This window comes from Balaenoptera borealis (assembly GCF_965194805.1).
Source record: "Balaenoptera borealis genome assembly, chromosome: 6".
Lineage (NCBI taxonomy): Eukaryota > Metazoa > Chordata > Mammalia > Artiodactyla > Balaenopteridae > Balaenoptera > Balaenoptera borealis.
In genome coordinates this window covers 74,197,848-74,221,628 of record NC_138863.1, presented here as the reverse complement: position 1 = coordinate 74,221,628, position 23,781 = coordinate 74,197,848, and the positions used below count along the sequence as shown (strand labels likewise).

General features: G+C 35.6%; 1 protein-coding gene across 1 annotated transcript in view; it reads right to left on the bottom strand.

Moving 5' to 3' along the window:
• Positions 1 to 1,062: 1,062 nt before the first annotated feature.
• Positions 1,063 to 23,781, bottom strand: part of ACVR1C (activin A receptor type 1C) — a 111,567-nt gene continuing 88,848 nt past the window's right edge. The window contains exon 9 of the mRNA XM_082395777.1: positions 1,063 to 21,999. Within this exon, the coding sequence (XP_082251903.1) occupies positions 21,874 to 21,999 (126 nt within the window). The 3' untranslated portion in view covers positions 1,063 to 21,873. The remainder of the gene's footprint in view (positions 22,000 to 23,781) is intronic.

The window sequence follows — 23,781 nt, the reverse complement described above, 5'->3', positions numbered from 1 at the left end:
TGTGTGATGCACTATTTTAGGAAGATTAATCTGGCAAGGGCATTCTTGGGGAGACAAGAGAATAGTTGGAGGCAACAATTAATAAATAATTGCAACAACCCAGCAAATGAAGATTTGGACTTGGGTGGTAATGAGAATGAAAAAGAAGGAACAGATATGAAAAGCATTATGATGCAGTAGCTCTGGATGGGCCTTAGAAATCTATAATTTTCTATAATTTTCAAAACTCCTCAAGAAAGTCTGATACACAGCCAGACTTTGAGACTAGAAGAGGTACCAGCACCATATAGTGGCATTAATGGAGCAAAAGAGCCCTGGACAGAGGAATCCATGATCAAAGGGAACAAGATTGATGCTAAAGAAAGTGGAAGGTTACCATAATAAAATTGTGGGTTTAATTATTATAAGACAGAGCACTTGAACAAAATGAAACCTCAAAGTAATAAATCCAAAGGGAATGTAATGAAGTGGACAACTTTACATTGACTAGAAATGAAGCTAGAGATTTGGATGGGGGCTGTTCAATACTGTTTAGGACAAATTTTTTTATATCTTTATTAAATTATAATGAATTATAAGTTTTATTTTATGTATATTGGGGAGGGTATGAATTGATAAAAATATGTATGATACAACACAAGCTCTATCTATTCTTATTCTCTTTCTTCATCTCGCTCATTGGCCTGAACTGTAAAACCTCTCTTGCATATTTCCTAAAGAATGAACCAAATGCCTGTTCCAAAGACCTTCTAGTTATACACTTTGTTCTCTGTAATGTCTACCTTATGAGCCTCTACAGCATCGCATAGAGTAGTGCTTTGTGCTCAGTGTCAAACAAAATGGAGTGAAGTCACCTTTCCAGAGTCATAGGAACAACATAAATATCCCTTTCTCCTGCCCCCCCCATAGGATTCAAATAATCACTAATAATGAACATATTTTTAAGAAAATAAGGTTTGGCTAATCCAGACAGTAAATACGCAAGCAAACAATGGAATACAATGAGAGCTACATCAAGTACTTCAAGGTGGTCAATAAATGGTAGCCTCCTCCCCAGAGAGTGAAAGGTAGTAAAGAAATTGTAACTTTAAAATAAAGTTCATTTGTGTTCTTACTGCCAACCTCGATTCTCTCCTCAGGCAACAAATTTATTTCTATTGGGCCCTGTTGGCAACAAATTCATTTCTATTGGGCCCTGTTGGGATATAGAGTGTTTTACAAAAGGAGTGCAGAGAGGTTACAAAGTAACTTTCAGGAATATTTTTGCTTATTGTGGGAGGAAAGAGAGAGTAGGCCAAGAACTCTGGGAACAAAAATTGTCTCTCCCACTAATTCTACCAAGTAGAGACTCATAGTAGTTAATGAGCTGTTCTTTTAAAGTGCAAAGGTCTTACAGGGTTAAGCCTCACTTGCACCTGAATGTCATTAAATAAATAACTTATTTTAGCTAAAATTCAAGGCAGGAAAGTTTGTGGTAGGGGAAGGAGACATGAAGAAACTTTCTGAGGATTAGGGGAAGTGGCAGATTTCTGATAGCTAGAGCCCCAGAGGGCAGTGAGTACCTGAAACTAGGGAAAGAGATGGCAGTGTTTCCAAAGAGAAAGGGACAATGGCCAGGTTCAGTGTTGACATTTTGATCAAAGGTCAAAGAGCAGTAGATGTATGACACTCATATTCCCCCAGGACTTTCAGATGACTACAGTAAGATAGTCAGACTAATAATAATAGTTTCTCTTATTTTCATACAAAAAATTGTAATTCTTACAACAATTTTACAAGACAGACATTATATCATCGTTTCCTGATTGAGGAAACTTGCACACAGGGAAGTTATATAGCGTGTTTGCGGTCACACAAAAACTCATAAATGTAAGAACAGAATTTGACTATAAATTTTTTGACAGCAAAATGTATCTTGTCTTCAAGGAAAGCCTCTACATTTAGCAGGCTACAAATCTCATCTTCCTTCTGCTGGGCTCAATCTTCTCAGTCTAGAGCTCAATCTAGTTCAACTCAATGTCTTTCTGGTCAACCTATGCCCTTTTACAGAAGGGTTTCAAAGAGTGGAAGGAACTCAAACTGTGGATTTAGGCACGCTGAGATCCACAACTCAGCTCTTCCACTTATGTGCTATGTGGCTGTCAGCGTATTTCCTTGTCTGTAAAAATTGATGATCATACCTAGTTTACAGTATTCTTGGTGGTTATTTGAGTTATCTATTGCTGCATAACACACCACCTCACAATTTAGTGGCTTAAAAATGATATTTATTCTGTTAATAATTCTGTGATATGATCAGAGTCTGGTAGGGATAGCTCATCTCTGTTCTACTTAGTATCAGCTGGGGCAGCTTGAAGGCTAGGGCTAGAATCATGAAAAGGCTTAGTTACTCACAAGTCTGGCAATTGATTCTGGCTGTGGTCTGACCCCTTAGCTGGTGCAGTCAGTCAGAACATCTACATCTCCCGGTAGCTTGGGCTTCCTCACAACATGGGGTTCCAAAGATAAGCATTCCAAGAGAAAGAGCTGTTAGGTAGAAGCTCTATTTCTTTTTGTGCTCTAGCCTCAGAAGCCAAACAGCATCACTTTTTATAGCAATCTATTCTTTGAGGTAGCCACTAAGGTCTGCCAGGTTTTAGGGAATGGGATATATAGTCCATTAATGGGGGAGTGGCAATGTTCTGGAAGATCACTTGGGGCCAAAAGTAGAGTAGAGGCTGATCTTGAAAACTAAAATATGCCATGATTAACTTCCAGGCCATACCGATTCACATCTCTTCCACAAGCAAAATACACTCACTTTCTTCCCCAAGACCTCTCTCCCAAGCTCATCAAGCTTAGACTTGAGGTTTAGGATCTTGTCATCTAAGTTTGATCAAGTTTTTTGGGTGTGGTTCCTTGGGTTAAGCACCTTGAGTGCCATTCCTCTTGATCTGCAGATCTGTGAACTAAAGACATGATTCATCAACTCCACATACACCTGAGATGCAATGATGTGTTAGACAGAGGAAAACCATTAAATGTACTCATAGTCAAAAAAGGTAAAATAGATGAAACACAGCAGTCACTGGTTCATAACAATTCTGAAATACAGCCAGGTACATGTTACCAGTTCCCTGATTAGTGCTCAGTCCTACTACCAGGAATTCTCCATGACTCTTTGCTCTGCTTTTTGGGCTCTTTCCAAACACTGACTCATTTTTCTATTCCCTACAGTATAGGTTACCTTTGCAGTTGAGTGGTTTTTTAATCTGCTTACTGTCCATAGATTTTGAGGGGTCCAAATATATCTTTTCATGTTGTACTATCTCTATCATTTTCAGTACAAGGAGATAAAATTCCTTTAAACACTTTGTGGGTTTCTTATGAATCAATTTATAATCCACCCCATTAGAGAATAGAAATATGTCCAAATCTCACTGGGATAAGCCTTTTTCTCACTTGAGCTCTCTTTAAGGCCACCTCCTTAAGATTCTTAAAAAGCTTATTGTTTGTATAGAATGAATCTGTGAGGCACCTACTAAGATCCCTAGAGGGCCTTTTGTCTGTTTGAAATGGTCTGTAAGGCACTATCTAAAACCTTTATGAGGCTTTAACAAAAGGTTTTATATTTAGACCACATTTTCCTGACAGCACCCTGGATTTGATCTCTGCTCAGAAGCCACATCTTAATTTTAGTATCATTTGCCATCTGGAGAGGCTGGGAATGAGAAACAGTTTTCTTTTCCAACCCAGCAAGTCCTAGAGACTTTATATATAACAGTTCTTTCTTTAGCTCATCTTTCTTCCTTGCATTTTACTACAGGCAGCTAGAAGCAGACAAGAGGCAAAGTACATTCAACCCTCTTTCGGCAATTCTTCTTAGCTAGAAAATAGGTATATTTCTTATTTTCCACCTTATTGCAGGAGACATTGTTGCTAAACTTTCTTTCACTACATAACAAGAGTATCTTTTCCTCCAGTTTCCAGCATTTTCCTCTTCCTTTAAGTCTTCACTGAAAGCTATTTTAAGATCCATGAGGCTTCCTCTACTGATTTCCTTGACCCCTTTAAGATTGCACTAACACTGTCTTAAAGATGCTTCTCATTTCTGCCTGAGTCCTAGTCCAAAAGCTATTTCCACATATATTTGCTTTAGTTTTGGCTGTATGTTACTTCCTGAAACCCAAATGTGTTCCAACTGTTTACTCCTGCCTGTAAAACCACCCTAAAACTCAATGACCTAAAAGAATGACATTTACTTTGCTCAGGAATCTGCAATTGGAGAAAAACTCTGTGGGGATTGCTCATCTCTGCTCAACTCAGCCTTAGCAGGGGCAGCTTAAAGGCTGATGACTGAATTCACATTTTATCTCTGCTCCATGATGTTTGGGACGTCAGCTGGTAGACTAAAATCTTGCAAATGATTTGTAGGCTGGGGCCTGGAATCACCTGAAGGCTTGTTAACTCACATGCCTGCTGGTTGATATTGACTGTTGGCTTAAATCTTTACTGGGGCTGTTAGCCAGAACACCTACATGTAATCTTTCCATGTGTCCTGAGCTTCATTACAACAAGGTGGTTGGATTGCAAGAGTGAACGTTTTTAGAGAAATAGTGAGCCAATAAGAAGATGTATTACCTTGTATGACACGGATGGATGTCATGGATGTCACTTCTGCTGCACTCTTTTCATTGAGACAGTCACACAGGCCCCATAAGTTCAAGTGGAAGAGAAATAGCTTCCATAGAAGGGACAGTAGCAATGTTCTGGAAGGGTAAGTGAGACCAAAAAAAATTATTGCCATTTTCGGAAAATACAGTCTGCCTCAAAGGAGATAAATGAAATAATTTACATTAAAAAAGTAAATGGGGCTTCCCTGGTGGCGCAGTGGTTGAGAATCTGCCTGCCAATGCAGGGGACACGGGTTCGAGCCCTGGTCTGGGAAGATCCCACATGCCGCGGAGCAACTAGGCCCGTGAGCCACAATTGCTGAGCCTGCGCGTCTGGAGCCTGTGCTCCGCAACAAGAGAGGCCGCGATAGTGAGAGGCCCGCGCACCGCGATGAAGAGTGGTCCCCACTTGCCGCAACTAGAGAAAGCCCTCACACAGAAACGAAGACTCAACACAGCCATAAATAAATAAATAAAATTAAAAAAAAATAAAAGTAAATGTTCAACACATATCAGTTCTCTGTCTCAAGCAAAACATACGTTTCTCTTCTACCTTCATCCAGAATACTGCCTTAACATGGGATATATTCATGGTCTTTAAAGACACCTTGGATTGAATGCACAATCTTGTGGGTGTTTGTGTGTGTAAAAATTTTTATATGGGGAGAACACATCACATTCTTAAAATATCATTGACAAGAAACAAATACAATTAAGAACTATTGCTATGATCTGTATTATAGAGTACAATATTTTAAAATTGCATTTTTGGAAAAGGGACCTATTTCCTGTAATGCTGAAGTCAGTTTTACAGGTGTTTCATTCAGAGAAATTAACAGAAGGAAAAAGGAGCATTGGTACAAAAAAGTTAAATTTCCTATCATTTTTTTAATCTAAATGATATGTATTATACAGTCTTAAGCAAACACATATTGTCTCTTTATGTGTTAAATAAGCTCTCTCAACTGAAACCAGAAGCAATTTGCAGGAATTCAGCATTACTATTTCTTTAGAGTGGGCATCAAAGAATGTACATTATGATAGTACTGAAAGTCACTGGGGACTGTGTCAACCTGCCCCTAGAGTTGTTTGTTCTCAAATTTTGATAACAAGCTCTGGTTTCATGAATCTAGCCTCAAAAGACATTAAGTTAGATTCACATGGGTCATGATTCAAAGGTGACCAAGCCATGTGAAGGAGGAAGTAATGAAGCAAAATTATTTTCCCCTTTTAAACCAGTCCTCACCACTATAATTCCTATTATCTACTGCTTCTTGAGTAACTAGAGTGGGAAATGGAAAAATACACATAATCAGAAAGGAAAAGAAGAAAAAGTGGTAGTAAGAAAGAGGAATATAAGTGTTATATTAGGAAGGATGTCAGGCACTTGCCACTCCAACCCCCAATTCCAGAGAAGAAAATCTTGTAACTGTCAGAAATAAGATGGAAGTGTCAAAAGTATATATAATTACCTACATTCATTTAGAATAATAATCAATGGTTTTGTTCTAGCGTTCTGTAAAAACTGCAAATTTCATGGCGATCTAAAACTAAAGATCCAAGTAACATAAGCATGCTAGAAAATATTATTTTCAAGCTATTTCTACAATGAAATTGAACATTGCAGAGACAATTTTGGAAATGCTTGCCTGCTTACAAGTAGTCTGTACCTCAAAGTTATTATTCTCCACCTCCCACCATCTGTCTATACTAACTCCTCAATATGAACAAATGATTGTGAAGCCCTTGTGATCTTTCTCTCTCTCTCTTATTCCCTGTTCCTGCCCCCTTTAGTATAAACACGGCTTAATGACTTGTACCTGTCCAAAATTTTATCGTAGTTACTCTACTTGATTCAGTTTCAAAAGACCTAGTCCACAGAATAGACAAGCTTATTGATAAGTAATTCGAAAAACACATTTAATACATCAAAAACTTAAAAAATAAAAGTAGATACTTCTGCTTCCATCCATGACAGACCATCTGGTGCTATAATTGCCTCCCTGCCATAAAGAGTTAAAAATCTGAAATGAATGAAATATATGCACAATATGTATGTGAAATAGATATGTAAATATACTTGTGTAATATACAGTTGACCCTTGAACAACACTGGTTTGAACTGTGTGGCTTCATTAGGTGAGGATTTTTTTCACTAGTAACTATTACAGGACTACACCATCTGTGGTTGGTGGAATCCCTGAATGCCAAACAGCAGATAGGGAGGAACCGCATATATGAAGGACCGATTATAAGTTATATGCGGATTTTCAACTGCATGAAAAGTTGGCACCCCTAACCCCAACATTGATTGCTCAAGGGTCAACTATACATGGAGTATTATATATTTTATATTATATATAATATATTTACATATATATATATATTTCAGACATCCAACAATAGGAAGCACAGGATTATAATTGCTAAAATGAGGGAAACACATGAAACAGGCAGCCCCACCATTGCCCAGGATCTTTTCCTAGAGGCACTTCCTGGAGGACTGTGAGGAGAGAGGAGGAGCCAAGCTCATTAAATTGAGGAGATGGAGTTTGGAGTTTGAGAAGGCTAAGATAACTCATATTTGCAGAACAGGAGGGAGCTTCACAGAGAAATAGCTTCAAATGTCTGCAAAGAGGTACCCTTGAGTCTTTTGCCAAATATAGTGCAGTGCATGCTTAGGTGAATCTTGATGAGAAAAGGCAAAGAACAATTATCGAGAAGTTGTAAACTGAACAATTCCCAGAGCTCACACAGGACTGGGAAATGTTTGAGTACTGACCAGGCAGTGTATAGAGAGCTTACTGAAACCTGGGGCATTCAGTTGAAACCCCAGGAGGGTCACACCTTTGTAATAGTGTTAAACTAGCCCTAGAGTTAGGCTACTTTAACAAAAGTAGCTAGATTAACAAAACAATCTTGAAAACAAGATTTGAAAGGATAAAACTATTCTCCAAGCCCCTTAAATGCCTTCTAAATCAAACTTCAACTCTCCTAAAAGGATGACAATAAAATCCAGACACTCACTAAATGTAGCCTTTATAATGTCCAGCTTCTAATAAAAAATTACTAGACATGCAAAGAGGAAGAAAAATATAACCTATAAACAAGAGAAAAAGCAGTTAAAAGAAATAGACCCAAAGGAAGACAAAGATTTTAAAACAGCTACTATAAATATGCTCAAGGACACATAAAAGTACACATGAAAATAATGAGAAAAGAAAAGGTGTATAAAAGATCCAAGCAATACTTCTAGAGCTGAAAAAAGCATAACATCAGAAATGAAAATTTCACTAGAAAGGTATATAAGCAGATTGGAAAATGCAAAAGAAAGAGACAATAAACTTTAAGTCATAAGCAATAGAAATGAATCAAACTGAAGCACAGAAAAGAAGCAGCAGAAAAAAGATGATTAGAACCTCAGCTACCAATGGAACAATATCAGGTTGTCTAATATAAACATACTTGAAGCCTCCTATTTGAAGAAAAAAGCAAAAAAACATGATAATACAGAGGAAGACAAGAATTACCACTGACTTTTTTATCAGAAATAATGCAAACTAGAAGATAACACAACAACATCTTTAAAGTGCTGACAAACAAAACAAAGCAATTTAGATTTCTATGTCCAGTGAAGATATTCTTCAAAAATGAAAGGTATTTTCAGATTAACAAAAGCTGAGAGAATTTGGTGCTATATAAGTAATGTTAAAGGAAAATCTTCTGACTGAAGAAAATAACCTCAGATTAAAACTCAAATCTACACAAAGAAATCAAGAGCATCAGGTATAGTAAATATGATGAAAAAATAGTGCTCATTTAAGGATTTTTAATTTATTTAAAATATAACCGACCATTTAAAGTGAAAATTAAATCAATATATTGTGAAATTATAACATATATAGAAGTAAATTGTACAACAATAAAAACACAAAGGAGGAAGGAAATGGAAATATATTTTGTAAAATTCTTACATTATATGTAAACTGATATGACAGTATTTGAAGGTAGATTAGGATAAATTAATTAAATTTGCATATTGTAAAACCTACAGTGATCTCTTAAAAAAAAAAGAGATGTCGCTAAGTTATAGAGGAAATAAATTAGAACAGTAAAAGTAGTGAACTAGTTCAAAATAAAATAAGAAGGAAAAAAGTAAAATAAAAGAACAGGTGAGAAAACTACAAAAAAATAGCAAGGTAATAAATTAAAATTAAATATATTGATCATTATATTAAATATAAATGGTCTACACACTCCAATTTTGTAAAGTCAGAGGTTATCAGACTGGCTAAAAATGTAAGACCCAACTGTATGCTGTGTAAAAGAAATCCACTTTAAATACAATCTACAAGAAAGCTGCATTGGCTATATTAATATCATACAAAGCATATTTCAGAATAAGAATATTATGAGATTTCAAAAGAGATATCTCATAATAATAAAGGGATCCATTAACAAGAAGACATAAAATCTAAATGTGAATGCACCTAAAACCAGCTTCAAAATACATAAACAAAAACTGACTGAGTGAAAGCAGAAACCGACAAATCCACAATTATATTTGGAGTTTTCAACATCTTTCTTTCAGTAACTGATAGAAAATAGAAATCAGATAGTTCAAAAAGACTTGAAAACTCTATCAAGTAATGTGTCTTTATTTACTATTATAGAACACTATACACAAAACTACAGAATTCATATTGTTTTCAAGTGCACACAGAGTACTCACCAAGATAAACCATATTCCAGACCATAAAACAATACATTGAATAATAAGTTAAAAAGGATAGAAATCATTTGGAGTATGGACAACTCAGGACAAAACTATCAGTAAACTAGATTTGGGCTCAGAAGACTGATTCCAGTAGCAAGGACAACATGTCATCTGCAAAGGGGGAATACTGCCAACTTCTGGAAAGATGTTCTTTTTTCCAAGGATCTGTTGGTCAAAGTATATAGAACTTGCTTATTCCTATTTGATAAGCAGAAAGAAGGAGAATGAGATTTTGCCCTCTACTTTTTATGATTTAGAGCCATCATACTTATGTTTTAGAACTATTGCTAATGTTATCCGAAAAGGAGGAAACATAAAGAGTAGAAATGAGCTAAAACAGTAGCGGCATAAAGATGGAGAGGAGGAATAGTCATACTAAGGAACTAGAAACAATAGGACTTGGTTACTGGGTGGAACAAGAGAATCATAGGCAAGAGCACAGGTTTGTCATGAAGAAAATGAGTTCAGTTTGACAAAATATTTGTATCTAGTCTATATAAAGAACTTTCACAACTCAACAATAAGAAAACAAACAACCGATTTTAAAATGGGCAAAATATTTTAACATACCTCCCAATATATGAGTCAATACTCACAGGAAATGAAGCTAAATATCATTAGCCATCACAAAATTGCAATTTAAAATAACAAGGAGGGCTTCCCTGGTCGTGCAGTGGTTAAGAATCCGCCTGCCAATGCAGGGGTTACGGGTTCAAGCCCTGGCCGGGGAAGATCCCACATGCCACAGAACAACTAAGCCCGTGCGCCACAACTACTGAAGCCCGTGCGCCTAGAGCCCATGCTCTGCAACAAGAGAAGCCACTGCAACGAGAAGCCCGCACACTGCAACGAAGAGTAGCCCCCGCTCACCGCAACTAGAGAAAGCCCGTGCCCAGCAACGAAGACCCAATGCAGCCAAAAATAAATAACTAAAATAATTAAATTTTAAAAAATAACAAGGAGATACTACTGCATTGTCACTAGAAAGGCTAAAATGAAAAAGTTGGGAGCAACTATTACCTCATACATTGACAGTGAGAGTATAAAACGGTACAAATACTTTGGACAATGGTTTTCACTTATCATTTGATCCAGAAATTACACTCCTAGGTATTTACCCAAGAGAAACGAAAATACATATCCACAATAAAACTTTTGCATGAATGTTCATAGCAGACTTATTCATAATAGCTCCAAACTGGAAAACCCAAATGCCCAAAGGTAACTGGATAAACAAATTGTGATATGTTAATACAACAGAATTGTACCCAGCAATACAAAAGAACAAGCTGCAGATACATCTAACGACATGAACGATTCTCAAATACATTATGCTAAGCAAACGAAGTCAGATACAAAAAGGACATTTTGACATTTGAGTCAAGTAATTGTAGCACATCAGAGTGGATACATCAGGAAGCAACTAAAAATTAGGACTGGATGTTAGAAGAGAAGTCTGGAACAAATGTGTAGGTTTGTTAAAGAAAAAGAGCAGATGAGATCACCAAAAGGGAATTTTTAGGCTGAAAAGAGCCAAAGCCAGAATTCTGGGTAAATATTAGCATTTTAGGGATACACAGAGAAAAGAAACTTTGTGGAGAACACTGAAAAAGAGAAAAAGAGGTAGTAGGAGGAGAACCAGAAGAAAATGATATTTCAGAAAATAAGGAAAAATAATTCTGGGAGAGGACATTCTGTGTCAAAGATCCTAGAAGGACTAAGAAAGAAAAGGGTAAAGTGTTTTCTGCACTAGGCTATATACGGTCATTCCTGAGCATAGAGAAGGATATTTTAGAGGAGCAATGAGAGAAAAGGTCTATTACAGTGGACTGAGGAATGGATGAGAGGGGAGATGGGAGAGAATATATCCTACAGAAGTTTGTTTCAGAAAGGAAAGAAGAAATAAAGAAATAGCTACGTCTATGTATTTCTATGAATTTCTGTGAATGTAATCTTCCTACCTGATTATAAATTTGGGCTATTTAATAAGTACTCTTCAGCAAATGGATTCTCAGTAAGAGGTTCATGATATCACCCATGCATTTCTGATAAAGGAAAAGCTGACTTAGAGAAAAGCACATTTTATAAACTAGTTCACATATTATATAAAAGCAAAGATCCAGATTGCGGTATAGAATTGAAAGTCTTGTTTTTGCTCTGTGCAGAAAACTAGGCTGTATTTCCTCGTTTCTGGTTCACTTGTATCTCATGCGATTGTGTCACCTTGTGTTTCTCCATTTGAAAATAAAAGGCAAACTCAGCAGTTCCTTTTTTCCTAAACTGCTTCAGTAACCAGCAGTTGCCACATTAAAAGCTTTAGCTGGAAGATTGTAAAAGTAGTCTGATGCTTCCTAGCAGGTAACTACTTTTGAACAAATTCTCCCTTCAGGGATGTAGTGAGGTCAAATCAAATGGCCTAGGAAGGACAGGCTATGAGAGAGAAGAGAGAGCTGGTTGAGATTCGAATGGCAAAAGTGCATTGTGTTCGGAATGTTTTGTGTAAATGTGAAACAGCGCCCACATTTAACCACCTGCTTCTTGTTTAGAAGAGTTCAAATGAACAATTTCAAGCACAATTGAGTAACACTCAAAAGAAAATCAAGTGTAATTTCCTAAGTTGCTGAAGCAAGTGTTCTTCTATGAAATCACCATTAGTATTTCTAAACCAAATTTGATTATATTTGAAATTTACTGCACACAGTTCAGTGGCACCTGGAAATTTCTTCATGCATAGATAAAATTACAAGAAAGACTTTTTAAGATGATTGTTTCTGTGTGTGTGTGTGTGTGTGTATGTGTGTGTGTGTGTGTGTGTGTGTGTTTTAAAATACCCTGGGTCATATTTGTGATAAAACTAAATTACTAAAGATGAAATCTTTAATTATCTTTAATAATTTTTCATTTAATTTTTCTCTCCTTGTGAAAAAAATTTGCTTTTCTTTTAAGACACAGTAAAAAGTAGGGAAAAAGTACCATATAGAGACACCTACATGACACCAACCGTACAGCTTATCTTGAAATTCTTCACCTGTCTGCTCTCTCTAAATATTGACCAATTAGGGAAGAAAGGTAATGGTGGGATTTTCAGGTTACTTTGATAAATCTCCTAAGAAGATAACTCTTTTACTGCCTTTATTAAATACCAACGTCACATTATCTTTGCTTCTTTAAACCCTTCAGTCTCCCTCAAAGGCAGAATCAAGTTTAAATGTTGACCCTCATCAGACCCTCCATTCTAGTTCCGTGTTTACTCACTGCCATGAGCATTCCTGACTTTCAGATATTTTTTCCTACCAAGGACTTCTCTGTTTATTCCACTTATACAGATCTTTCCCATCTTACAGTATCAACTCAGTAGTTTTCTTGACTCTTCCAGCTTAACTCATACTTCATTTCTTTGTCTTTGTTATCATTTGATATCTGTACCCACACTCAGCCTTAATAATTTTCTTCCTTATGACTTCTCTGTATTACTAGCTTCTAAGGCTAGATAGCAATTCGTGTACATGCTATGTCTTCCTTAATGGATTATCTTCTTAAGTGCAGGAGCTTACTGGTTTCTTAGCACCACCTACAATGACTCTTACGATACTATGCAGCAGCAATATTTGATAAAGATTTGTTGACTAATATATGAGAGGAAAATAATTTTAACTTATTTTAATTATAGAAGCGATTTTAATTAAACATTGTTAGATATAGCATTAAAAACTATAGAAAAATGTTTCTTATTAAATAATTTTAAAGAAACTATTCAAATTGAAGTTTTCATAACCCTCCTTAACTGAACATACATTTATTTCCTCTAGAAGTCATAAAAGTCATAAATCTCTTCTAGAACATCCCATAAAACAGCCTGGATTTAGTAATTCCCTGATCTCCAGGAATCCATCCTAAGGGAAGAAAGGTAACTCTTCAATTGTTAAGTTCACTCATTAGGTAAATCATTTCATCAGCGTGAATGTTCAACTTTTGCACACATTAGTGCTAAAAAATCAAATGCTAAAAAGTTATTACAAAATTAGAGCTGAGGATAAAATACTAACACTAGTGCTGCTGAAACTAAACCACTTGTTTTATTTATTGCATAGGTTTCACAATCTAGGTTGATGTAAAATAAATATATTTTGCCTTTCTCCTCAACTCCAAGAAGAAGCTAATGATGAAGCCAGATGAGAACCTGATTTAATGATTGTTGAGCAAGAATATTTGGCTTGTAAATCTGGCTAGTACCCACTGAATGCAAGATAATGAGGACATATCAACAAAACTGCCCCCCAAATGGGAAAAAAATGAAGCAAAAGAACTTCAGAACCCACACCAAAAATAAAACCAATGCAGGGTTCTGCTTCTCTTATGCTAAGTCCTAGAAAAATCTTTGTAGGGTTGGAAATATAAACCAAACAACCTAATTTTCTCATAATGTCAGTCTGGAACAGCCACTATGAATTTGGCTAAACTATTCTTGATTGGGTTTTATTACAGACATTTCTGGGGGGAGGGGGGGGAGTTAATGCATTCCATACAGTATTACTCACTGTGCAAAACAATATATTAGTCTTAATGTTTTAAAACTACATCTTCAAACTTAACTGAAATTACCCCTGATTCTAGTGCTCAAGGATTTAGTCACCATGATTCTATATACTACAAGACACATGATATAATATAATGCCAGCTAATGCAGAATGCCATAAAGAAAAATAAAACAGACTGAGTGGATGGAATGACAAGGGTGCTGCTCTAGAAAGGGTGGCAAGAAAGGTCTGTTTGGTGTGATGGTTTTCGAACAGAAACTTAAGCCATACAAATGTCTAGAGCAGGAACAGGCAGAGGAAATAGAGCAAATCCCTTGGACAGGTATGTGTAGGGCAAGTTCAAGGAACAGCAAGAAGCAGGTGTCTCCAGAACAGCTGGGGCTGGAGATAATGGGATGCTGGAAATAAGGGCAGACAGGTTGTCAGGGTCCATACCCCAAGGTGCTTGTAGACCTCATGAGTGTTAGGCTTTTATTTTAAGTGTGAAGGAAGCTATTTTAGGCTTGAAAGCAGGCCAACCCAGCTCAAATATTTTTCCTGTTACTCTACAGGAAAAAGAAAACAAAGGCTATTGTCCTAAGTCTCATGTAGAGAAATAGCCGTTGAAGAAGCAAGTGTCTCTTCCGGGAAGGAAGGAAGGAAAATTCCAGTGCCCATGGAGCCAGCATTTAAATTTCCAAAACCCCCTCCAGATACTGCATGCAAATATAAATATGATTTTAAAATAATAGAACATAATTGTATAGAAACTGGAATATGACACTTTTTCTTTTTATTTAAAATAGAGCTCTATATGCTTCACAGAAACAAGTTCAAGGAGTGCTTAATTTATTATCTTTGCCACTTTACAAAACAATACATTTTTGGAAAATGCATACATAAAAATATAACATTTAGGCAGATACCTATTTACATCTGGAGGCAACTGAAAGTTATGCAATAATATTTTTAAAAGCTTTAAAATAAATACTTTTATGACTTGCTTTTGGTAAAGTTAAACATTTGGTATGAAGGCTATCACTGAGTTCATACTAAATTCTAAAATACTGTTATTTTTAAACAAAATAAGTATACATATATTACTATAAAATGCATATTTCCACAGACTAGAAATTAATGAAACCTCTGAATATCATTCATTTCTCTTTGGAATTTGGAATTCTCTTCAGCATCAATGATTAAATTGCAACTACTAAAATTTCCATCTACATATTTTATACAATTTATTGCCTATTTCTCATTTTAAAACCTAATTTATTTCTTCATATTTCTTATATACATTCATTTGTGCCTGTCTGTTGAAAGGTAATATCTTTTTACATTCTTAAGAATTTCAGCTAGCTTACAATGTCTTTACAACAGTGATTCTTTTCACAGTAGTTCAAGAGTTCAAGGCATGTTTTGCAATGTCAAAATGCAATGGTTTTGACATTTGTAATATGTTCTTAGGTATAAGAAAAGTCACACTACCAAAAGAAAAGTATAATTAGTATTAGTACTTTGAAAGTCAATCCAAAATTACTTTTTTTGAGATCTGAATCTGATTTTCTGTTTTTAGGATATTTTAAAATCTGAAACACAGATTAAGTTTGAATAATTTTCTCCAGTCTAGGATCAGAAGAGTACAAAAGCTTAACACTAGTCATTGTGGAAATGAACTAGAATTTAGTATTTTGGCTAAAATAACCTTACTTTATATAAAGAGAAAAAAGAGCTGGATTTTTAAAAATATTTAACTACTTGTATTTAGCCTACTGGAGGAAATGGAGATACTGGTAAATATCACTCTAATCCTGCATTAGTTAGACAGAATTTAGGCATGTAAGTGCCTTTTTAAAGGCAAAGTCAGCGAATAGGTTTGGGCGTGGAATTAAAAACTCAATGGAGATATAAAAATTAGGGTCCATGTGTCTTGCTATCTATTGTCTGGGTTGAAAAATTAAATCAACAAGATAAACATGCAATCTCTTTTGCTCTCTTGGGAATGTAGGATGAAAATCTAAAGTATTTTTTTTCCAAGTTCTCAATTTGCAGATATCAGGAACCATTTTGAAGTTTTAGTTCTCATTTTCTGAAGATGTGTAAGCAGGCCCATTTCTAAAGCTATATAAGCTAATATGGTGCTTTTCTGCAAACTATAAAAATATTTCTGCAATTGCAGGTTTGAGTTCAGCCCCTACCTACCCCTCAGCTGAGAGGATTCGAGCAAAGCAGACGCCCAGCTGGATCTGGTGACACTCAGCGTAAGGTTAATTTCCCTAATGCAGTCGGATTCTTAGTGGTTATGCTAGTATTCAGGTTCATGTAGCCCAGAGTAAAAATCTAGCAGTTAAAACTGTTAGTTATGGAGAGAAAAACTTCTTGTAGGATAACACTGACCAATGATAAAAAAAAATTAGTCATATCTGAAAATATTAAAATCTAGGATTAGATAGAGCTCATATTCTCCCAAATGTTGTATTAATCTACAACTTAATTAAGAAGTATCCTGGAAGTTATATTAATAGAGGGACTTTTTAAATAGGGATTATTACCTAACATCAATATAATATTATATTCCAAACCATATGGCATAATGGCTTAATTTTAAAAGACAGTCAAAGCAAAACAAAGCAATAGTATGAAATATAGCAGAAAGAAATTTAGCAATCACATTATGGGACATATATTTCACATTCTCTGTCCAATCCACGTCTTAGGTGGAATTTATCATTAAGGCAAAAGTAGACATCCCTTGTATGTTAGCTAAAAGCTAGAATATACCTAGACTGCTTAGTCTTTTTAAAATTTAAAAGAAAGTCTTCTCTGCCATTAACAAATACACTCCTCATAATGCCAAATGAAAAAGTACCAGAGAAGGCATGAGATGAAAGCTCTCATATGTGGATATGGGAAATTAAAATCTTGCTAAGAGGTTCAGTGTGTAGCAATCTGGACAGGAGCTAGAATACTAAAAGAACAGTGATTGGAATTGATGAAATCCAGCAAAGATATTTTTTAATGCACTGAAAGAATGTGAATGCCGAGGATGAACTAATGAGAAACTAAGAAAGAAGTAAGATAATGTGCTACTAAACATGGTCCCACATTCAACTACCAAATCATCTTTCACTCCCACTACAATGCATATAAAGAAGAGTCCTTATAGAAAGAAGTCATGAAGAATCTCTTATCACTACTTGCACTAAGAAATTCTATATTCTCACAATTTCTAAATTTTATTCAGCACTCCAGTGGTCGCCTACCTAGCTGGACAACTATTTTACAACTCTTCCTTAGCCTATTTTAGTTTTTCTCACTGATCTCACCATGAGTGAGCAGAATATTTTAGCAGAAATAAAAAGAGAAGGGGGATTTGATCATCACCATTAAATGGCATGTTAGTTTACATTCAACGTAGGTGTAGATGGATGCTAATTATTTTTTAATTAGTAAATGTTGGATGTGGCAGGGCAGTGTGGTAGGTGTCACCACTGGCTTCTCACATTAGTTCTGCTAATAACTAGCGGTCATTCAATCTCTGATCTTCAGTTTCTTCATCTAAGAAAATACGGGAATTGAATTATAAAATCCCTTACATCCTTTACAATTCCCAAATACTGGGTTTGGTTTTTGTCTGTGACACCTCTAAAATAATTTAGGCCACGAAGGGATTCTCCCTTTATTAGAAGGCTAAATAGTAAAATGATTAAGTTAAATAGTAGCTAGTTTTGGGGTTTTTTTTTTAGTTAGAGACTAAAGATAATTTTGGGAGACAGTGAGGGAACATTTTAAAAGGAGGTGAGAAAAATAATGAAGCATAAAAGAAAAGCTAGAGGGAGAAAAGAAAGCCAAATATCTGAAAATTTGTATTAAAACACTTTGAAAAATTGTCTATACTATAGAAATTCTATTTAATATTAACATTTTAATGAAATTTTTGTAATCCAACTGACATTTTTTCTGTTTAGAAGAAGCCCTCGGGAGCAAGGGGATTACTGTCTTCACTAAATAATGCATCAAGTCCATGTAGGTATTAGCTTGTGGAGGGAGCTAATGCAAAACATTATCAAACATAGAAGAATATGTTTCACAAAAGAAAAAATATTTAGAATCTCTTCAAAAACCACAATGACACCAGTTTAAGATACTAATTCTTAAACATTTCCAAATAACTTAAAATGTTGTACTTGTAAATTTATTTAAAGGAACAATTATTGAAGACATCAACTGCCATCACCTTCACTCATTTGCTATTTTTACTTTCTTAATTTCCTGGTGGGAAATAAAATGTCCATACTTTAAATAAATTTTTGTAAATGAATTACATTTCTGTATTTATTTTAAATAATTAATCAGAAACTATTCCTGCTAAGTAATTTTAAGTTGAACTTTATATAATGGCAAACGTGAGCTCCCTGCCTTCAGATGATTTGCTAAGTAGTTTCCCTGGTACTTTTGCATAAATTCTAAAATAGCCCTGAGTTTTCTCTGCCCCAATAAGTCACATGGTGGCAAAATTCCAGCATAGTAGAAGTAGTTTTCTTTCATTTCATTTAATAATTCTACTAAGGTAGAAATATTACAAATAATAAATTTTTATGGAACGTCTAACCTAGTGAATCTATTGTAGATTTTCATTTTAAAATAAAAGCTGTTTTTGAAGTCTTCAGACACTGCAATCAGGTTACTATTTTCATATAATCATGGAAATTTAAAATGCAAAGTTAATTGAAAGTATAAAGATGAGAAGCAAGTGCTATACCTAAAATAGTGCACGACACAGTCATGTTTCACTTAACTTTCAAGTCAGAACATAAATTAAGAATTCTAGATGTGACATGCCAAATATTTTAGACAGAAGAAAGCACACAACAGAATCTGTACCAATTACACACTTAAATGCTTAGCTTATAAGGCAACAAGTTCATGCTGAAATATTGACAACAAATGATGTTTCCCTTAGTTTAAGGAAGTGATGTTGCATATAAATCCCATCACCACTTTATACAGTACTGAAATTTCATAAATAGCATTTTCCCAAGCTTCACGTTATACCCAAAGCCAAAATATTTGAAAGGAGCAAAGAACACTGACACTTTGAGCCTAAGAAGAATATTTTTGCTTGTAACACAATTCAAAAGAAATAAATATTACACAATGACTCCATTAAAAAGAAATAATATAAAGTTTAACAGCACAGGTTATATACAGTAAATTTGCCTAATGCTCTAAACTGCATCATAGTTCTGTAAATGAGCATTTTCTATTTATAATCATTCTGAAAGTTAAGGAAAAATTAGAACTTGTAACTTTTTCTTATAACTTATGTTAACTTACCCTCTTTCTTTAAAAATGCATTTGGAAATCGAAATATAAGACTATTCATTTAGGAGTTATAGTTAACAAACACAAAAACAAGAAAAATATCTCAAAATGTACAGATTTCTCTAGAGTGAAAGTTGACTCAGTAAAAATATGGAATTATATTTGGACACCTTCAAATAGATTATAAAACATAATGTCAAGGAAAATGGAGATTATAAAACACCCTCTCTCAAAAATTAAATAAGTATATTCACCCATCGTATGTGAATAAAAGAGGAAATATTACTCTTGTTTTTATGAAACTATAGTACAATCATAGTAAATAAATAATTTCATTCTCACATATGCAGAAACAACCTATGAGAAACCAAGGTAACAAGCACAAGCAAGATTACTCCTTCACAGAAGCTCTTTTTAGAATTCCTTCCCATATACACTTTAAAAAATTGATTACATAATTTAGATTGTCTCAAATAACCAATAAAGATACTTTCTAAATGTGTTGGAAATTGAGAGCAATTTTTGAAACCCACGGTCATATAGAATTCAAGACATCCTCACTTGTATTATACCTATTTGTCAAGTTACTTCCCCTACACACCCACATCCCTGTTCCCATTCCCAAATTAGACTTTAAAATCCCTGAGGGCAGAACCTATCCACCTTTTAATTTCCCTGTTGAACCCAAAATTGTGGCAAGGAAGATATGCAGTGCCCCACATTTTTTAATGAATGGATAATTGCATGAATGAGAATGAAGGTATATGCAAACCACAGCTGTCAGATTTTTGCCTTTGATATGTCATCCTAGTCAAATGAAGATGGGTTGAGTAACAGATTTCCATAGTGGAATGAAGTGTGATCACTAGATTGTGCTCTATGTGATAATACACAGGTATATCCTTTAGAACACTGTTACCCAAGTCATGCTTTGTAGAGACTAAAATGTGGGCTAGTAAAAGGTTTCCCCTGTTTTTTATAAAAGAGTTCGATTGGTCAAATAATTTGGAAAATCCAGTTTAAAGAAATTCAAGTAACATTTTTTTACTGCTAGACTCCTCAAAGCACATAATATGCTAATATGCGGTATCACTTTCTAAGAATCTATCAAAGAACACTTTTGGTCTTTGATCATCTCAGAAGAGCATTCTAAGGAACAGAGTTTAGGAAAAAATGTTTTAGAACAATAAATGATACCATGTTAAATCTTCCTTCACCAAAGCAGAATTATAGTTTTGAAGGAAATATTTAATGTTCCATGTATTATTCAGAATGCATCGCTTTTGTCTCCACAGGAAATAGAATAGAAGCAAAATTATCATGAGCTTTCTGTACCCATTGCTCATTTTGAAAGGGTAAGGGAATATCTCTTTACTGATAACCCTTGCTTGGGTTTGGTTATTACATTTCATTTAAGAGATTTCTTAATTTTTCCTCAAAATATCCCCTAGTAGTCTCTTCCTTTTCTGTTCTTCTCTTTCTAAATGTATATGTACAAAAGTAGTAGGGACCTCTGCAATACATCTTAAAGACATCTCTGACAATTTATGACCTTATGACTGATTAATGTCTGGAAGTATTCAGAGAACATTAAAACTCATCTAACAAATAGGGTGACTATGGAATTTCTATGAGGAAAATGTCAGTGGATATTGTCCTGAGAGTTCATATAGATCCATTATGATTCTGCAAAATAACTTAATTTGTCTTCCGTTTGACTAAACCACAAATTCCGTCATGAAAGATGTTGTTTCTCCATAGGGAGAAAAAATACTATAGGAATTAAAGGGAAAGTAGGAAGCTAGCTAACTACCATGTGGATTATCATAAGATTCGGACCTAGTGCCAGCTCTATCACTAGCTATGTGACTTTGGGACATCTGTCAGTGTCTCAAGGTGTCAGGTGTCTCATTTGAAAATAAGAGAAAGTAACAACCTTAGTGACTTTCCAACTGTTTGCCTCAGGGGCTGCTGTGGTGGTGGATTATGAAGAGGAGAAGAACAGGGAAGGAGAAAGCAAGGAAGTGATCTTATCTCCCTTCCATCTTCCACCTGAGCAGCACTACTTTTACATGTTTTGTATCCTAAAGTTCAGAGCAATATTTAATTTTTAAAAGATCCTGTTTAGAGAGAAAACCACAGATTCTATGATCTAAAGTTTTGTTTAGATATAACATCCTCAGTCCACATTTTTAATAAACATGTTTTCATCTCAGGAAAAAACAATGGGCTTTTATATTTTCTTTTCTATTCATTCATGTGCTCCTGATTCAAGTAAAATAAAACCTTAATAACTTTCATTATTTCATATAGCTTATTTTACAGTTTTGAATATGTTTCTTAAATAAAAGTATGAGTTGATGTGTTGCTTTTCAAAATAAAATTAAAGACAACATGGGGAGTGGATGAAGTCAACTCCAGCCCATACTTGACTTTAGTTATTTTTTCATGGTGCCTTTGGGCACTTAAATACTGCACTGCATTATCTTTGAGGTAGAACAATAGCAACGATGACAAAACAAAGGCCAAAAAATTCACATAAAAAGGAAAAATGAGAAAGAAAGATGTGAGAGATTTCTTTTTAACACAATTCTCATCATCAGGCTTTGCAGTCTTCTTTGACACAAAGTTGAGAAATAGTCTTCTTAATCCGAAGGGCGGTTAGGCGGGCTGCCCCATTGGCATACCAACACTCACGCATTATTCTCCCCATGACTCGGAGTGCCTTTAAGAGAGAAAATATCAAAGTCTTTAGCACAAAACACAGTACGAGAGAAGAAAAACCACAAACACAGGAATCGATGCTAAGCTCTGATACAGAAATAGTAAACTAAAATCAATATGAGAAGGAGATCAGGGCCAAATCACTTCAAAAATCCTGTCAACGGTGTCTCCCCTCAGACAAGGAACAGGGCATCTCCCCCCAGACAAGGACCAGGGCATCTGCCCTCAGACAAGGACCAGGGCGTTTCCAGACAGAAAGGGACCAGAGCATCTCCCCTCAGACGCGGACCAGGGCATCAACCCTCAGGCAAGGACCGTGGCTTCTCCTCCCAGACAGAGAACTTCTCTTAGAAAAAGACCAGGGTGTCTCCCCTCAGAAAGGCACCAGGGTGTCTCCCCTCAGAAAGGAATCAGAGTGTTTCCCCACAGACAGAGACCAGTGTGACTTCTCTCAGAAAGGGACCTGGGTATTTCCCCACTGACAGAGACCAGGGCATCTCCCCTCAGAGGGACCAGAGCATCTCCCCACAGAAAGAGACCAAGGTGACTTCTCTCAGAAAAAGACTAGAGTGTCTCTTCTCAGAGACCAGAACATCTACCCTCAGACCAGGACCAGGACATTTCCTCTCAGAAAGGGACCAGACTGTCTCCCCTCAGACAAGGACTAAGGCATCTCCCCTGAGAGGGACCAGAGTGTCTCCCCATGGACAGAGACCAAGGTGACTTCTCTCAGTAAAAGATCAGGCTCTCCCCTCAAACAGAGAAAAAAGTTTCTCCCCTCAGACAGAGACCAGGTCAACTTCTAGCATAGAAAGACCAGGGTTCTCCCTTCAGACAGAGCCCAGGCTGTCTCCCCTCAAACAGAGACCAGGGCACCTCCTCTCCTAGGGAGACCAGGGTGTCTCCTCTCAGACACACCAGGTGTCTCCTCTCAGAAAGGGGCCAGGCGATCTCCTCTGGCTTCAGGCAGAGGCACAGGGCCCACTGATCTGCTAGATGATTTGAAGCCATCATTTGTGGACCTTGAAGGTAGCTATAGGAGATGATAGGGAGCCTCTGCTCAGTGGCATTTTGGTTTATGGAATTACACTATCATTTTTAAGGTCATGTTTGACTACCATAATGTGAAATGATGGACCAGTTTCATTTGTATTAGTCTTTTCTGTTTAGTGATTAGTTGTTTATATGTCTTCCACCTACTCTGTTGAATGTAATTTTAAGAAAGAGAATATGGCCACCTTACACAACATCCTTTTAGAGTAAGTGAAATCGATTGAATAGCTTTATCTTCTTGAGATGATCAGTAATCTTTGAAACATAATTAATCTTTGTATGCATTTTATGAAAATTTTCCTCTTCCTTCAAGCTGCATGAAAATAACATGCTTTCAATTAAGAAATTATATATGTTATGTATAAAAAAGCTAACAATTTCTGCCCTTGGGCTTTCAGAATACATAAACTTTCTTTAAAATCTTTGTAGTGGAATTTAAATATTTTTAAAAATCCTGTCAAAACACAGATATTAATCCTATAGAAGGAGGCTATTAATCCTCTTTTAATTGAAAATTCTGGGAATATGGTAGAATGACTATCTTTTAAAATATTCTAAGAAAGGACATGAAAGACAAAAATGGATAAGGGATGGGTTGGAAATTCCCTATGTTGCTCTGCATGGTAAGTACACACGTATACATTTTTTTTTAAAGTCATCAAACTGTATACTAAGATTTATTCATTTTATCATATGTAAATTATGCCACAATAAAATCATGATCTAAGTA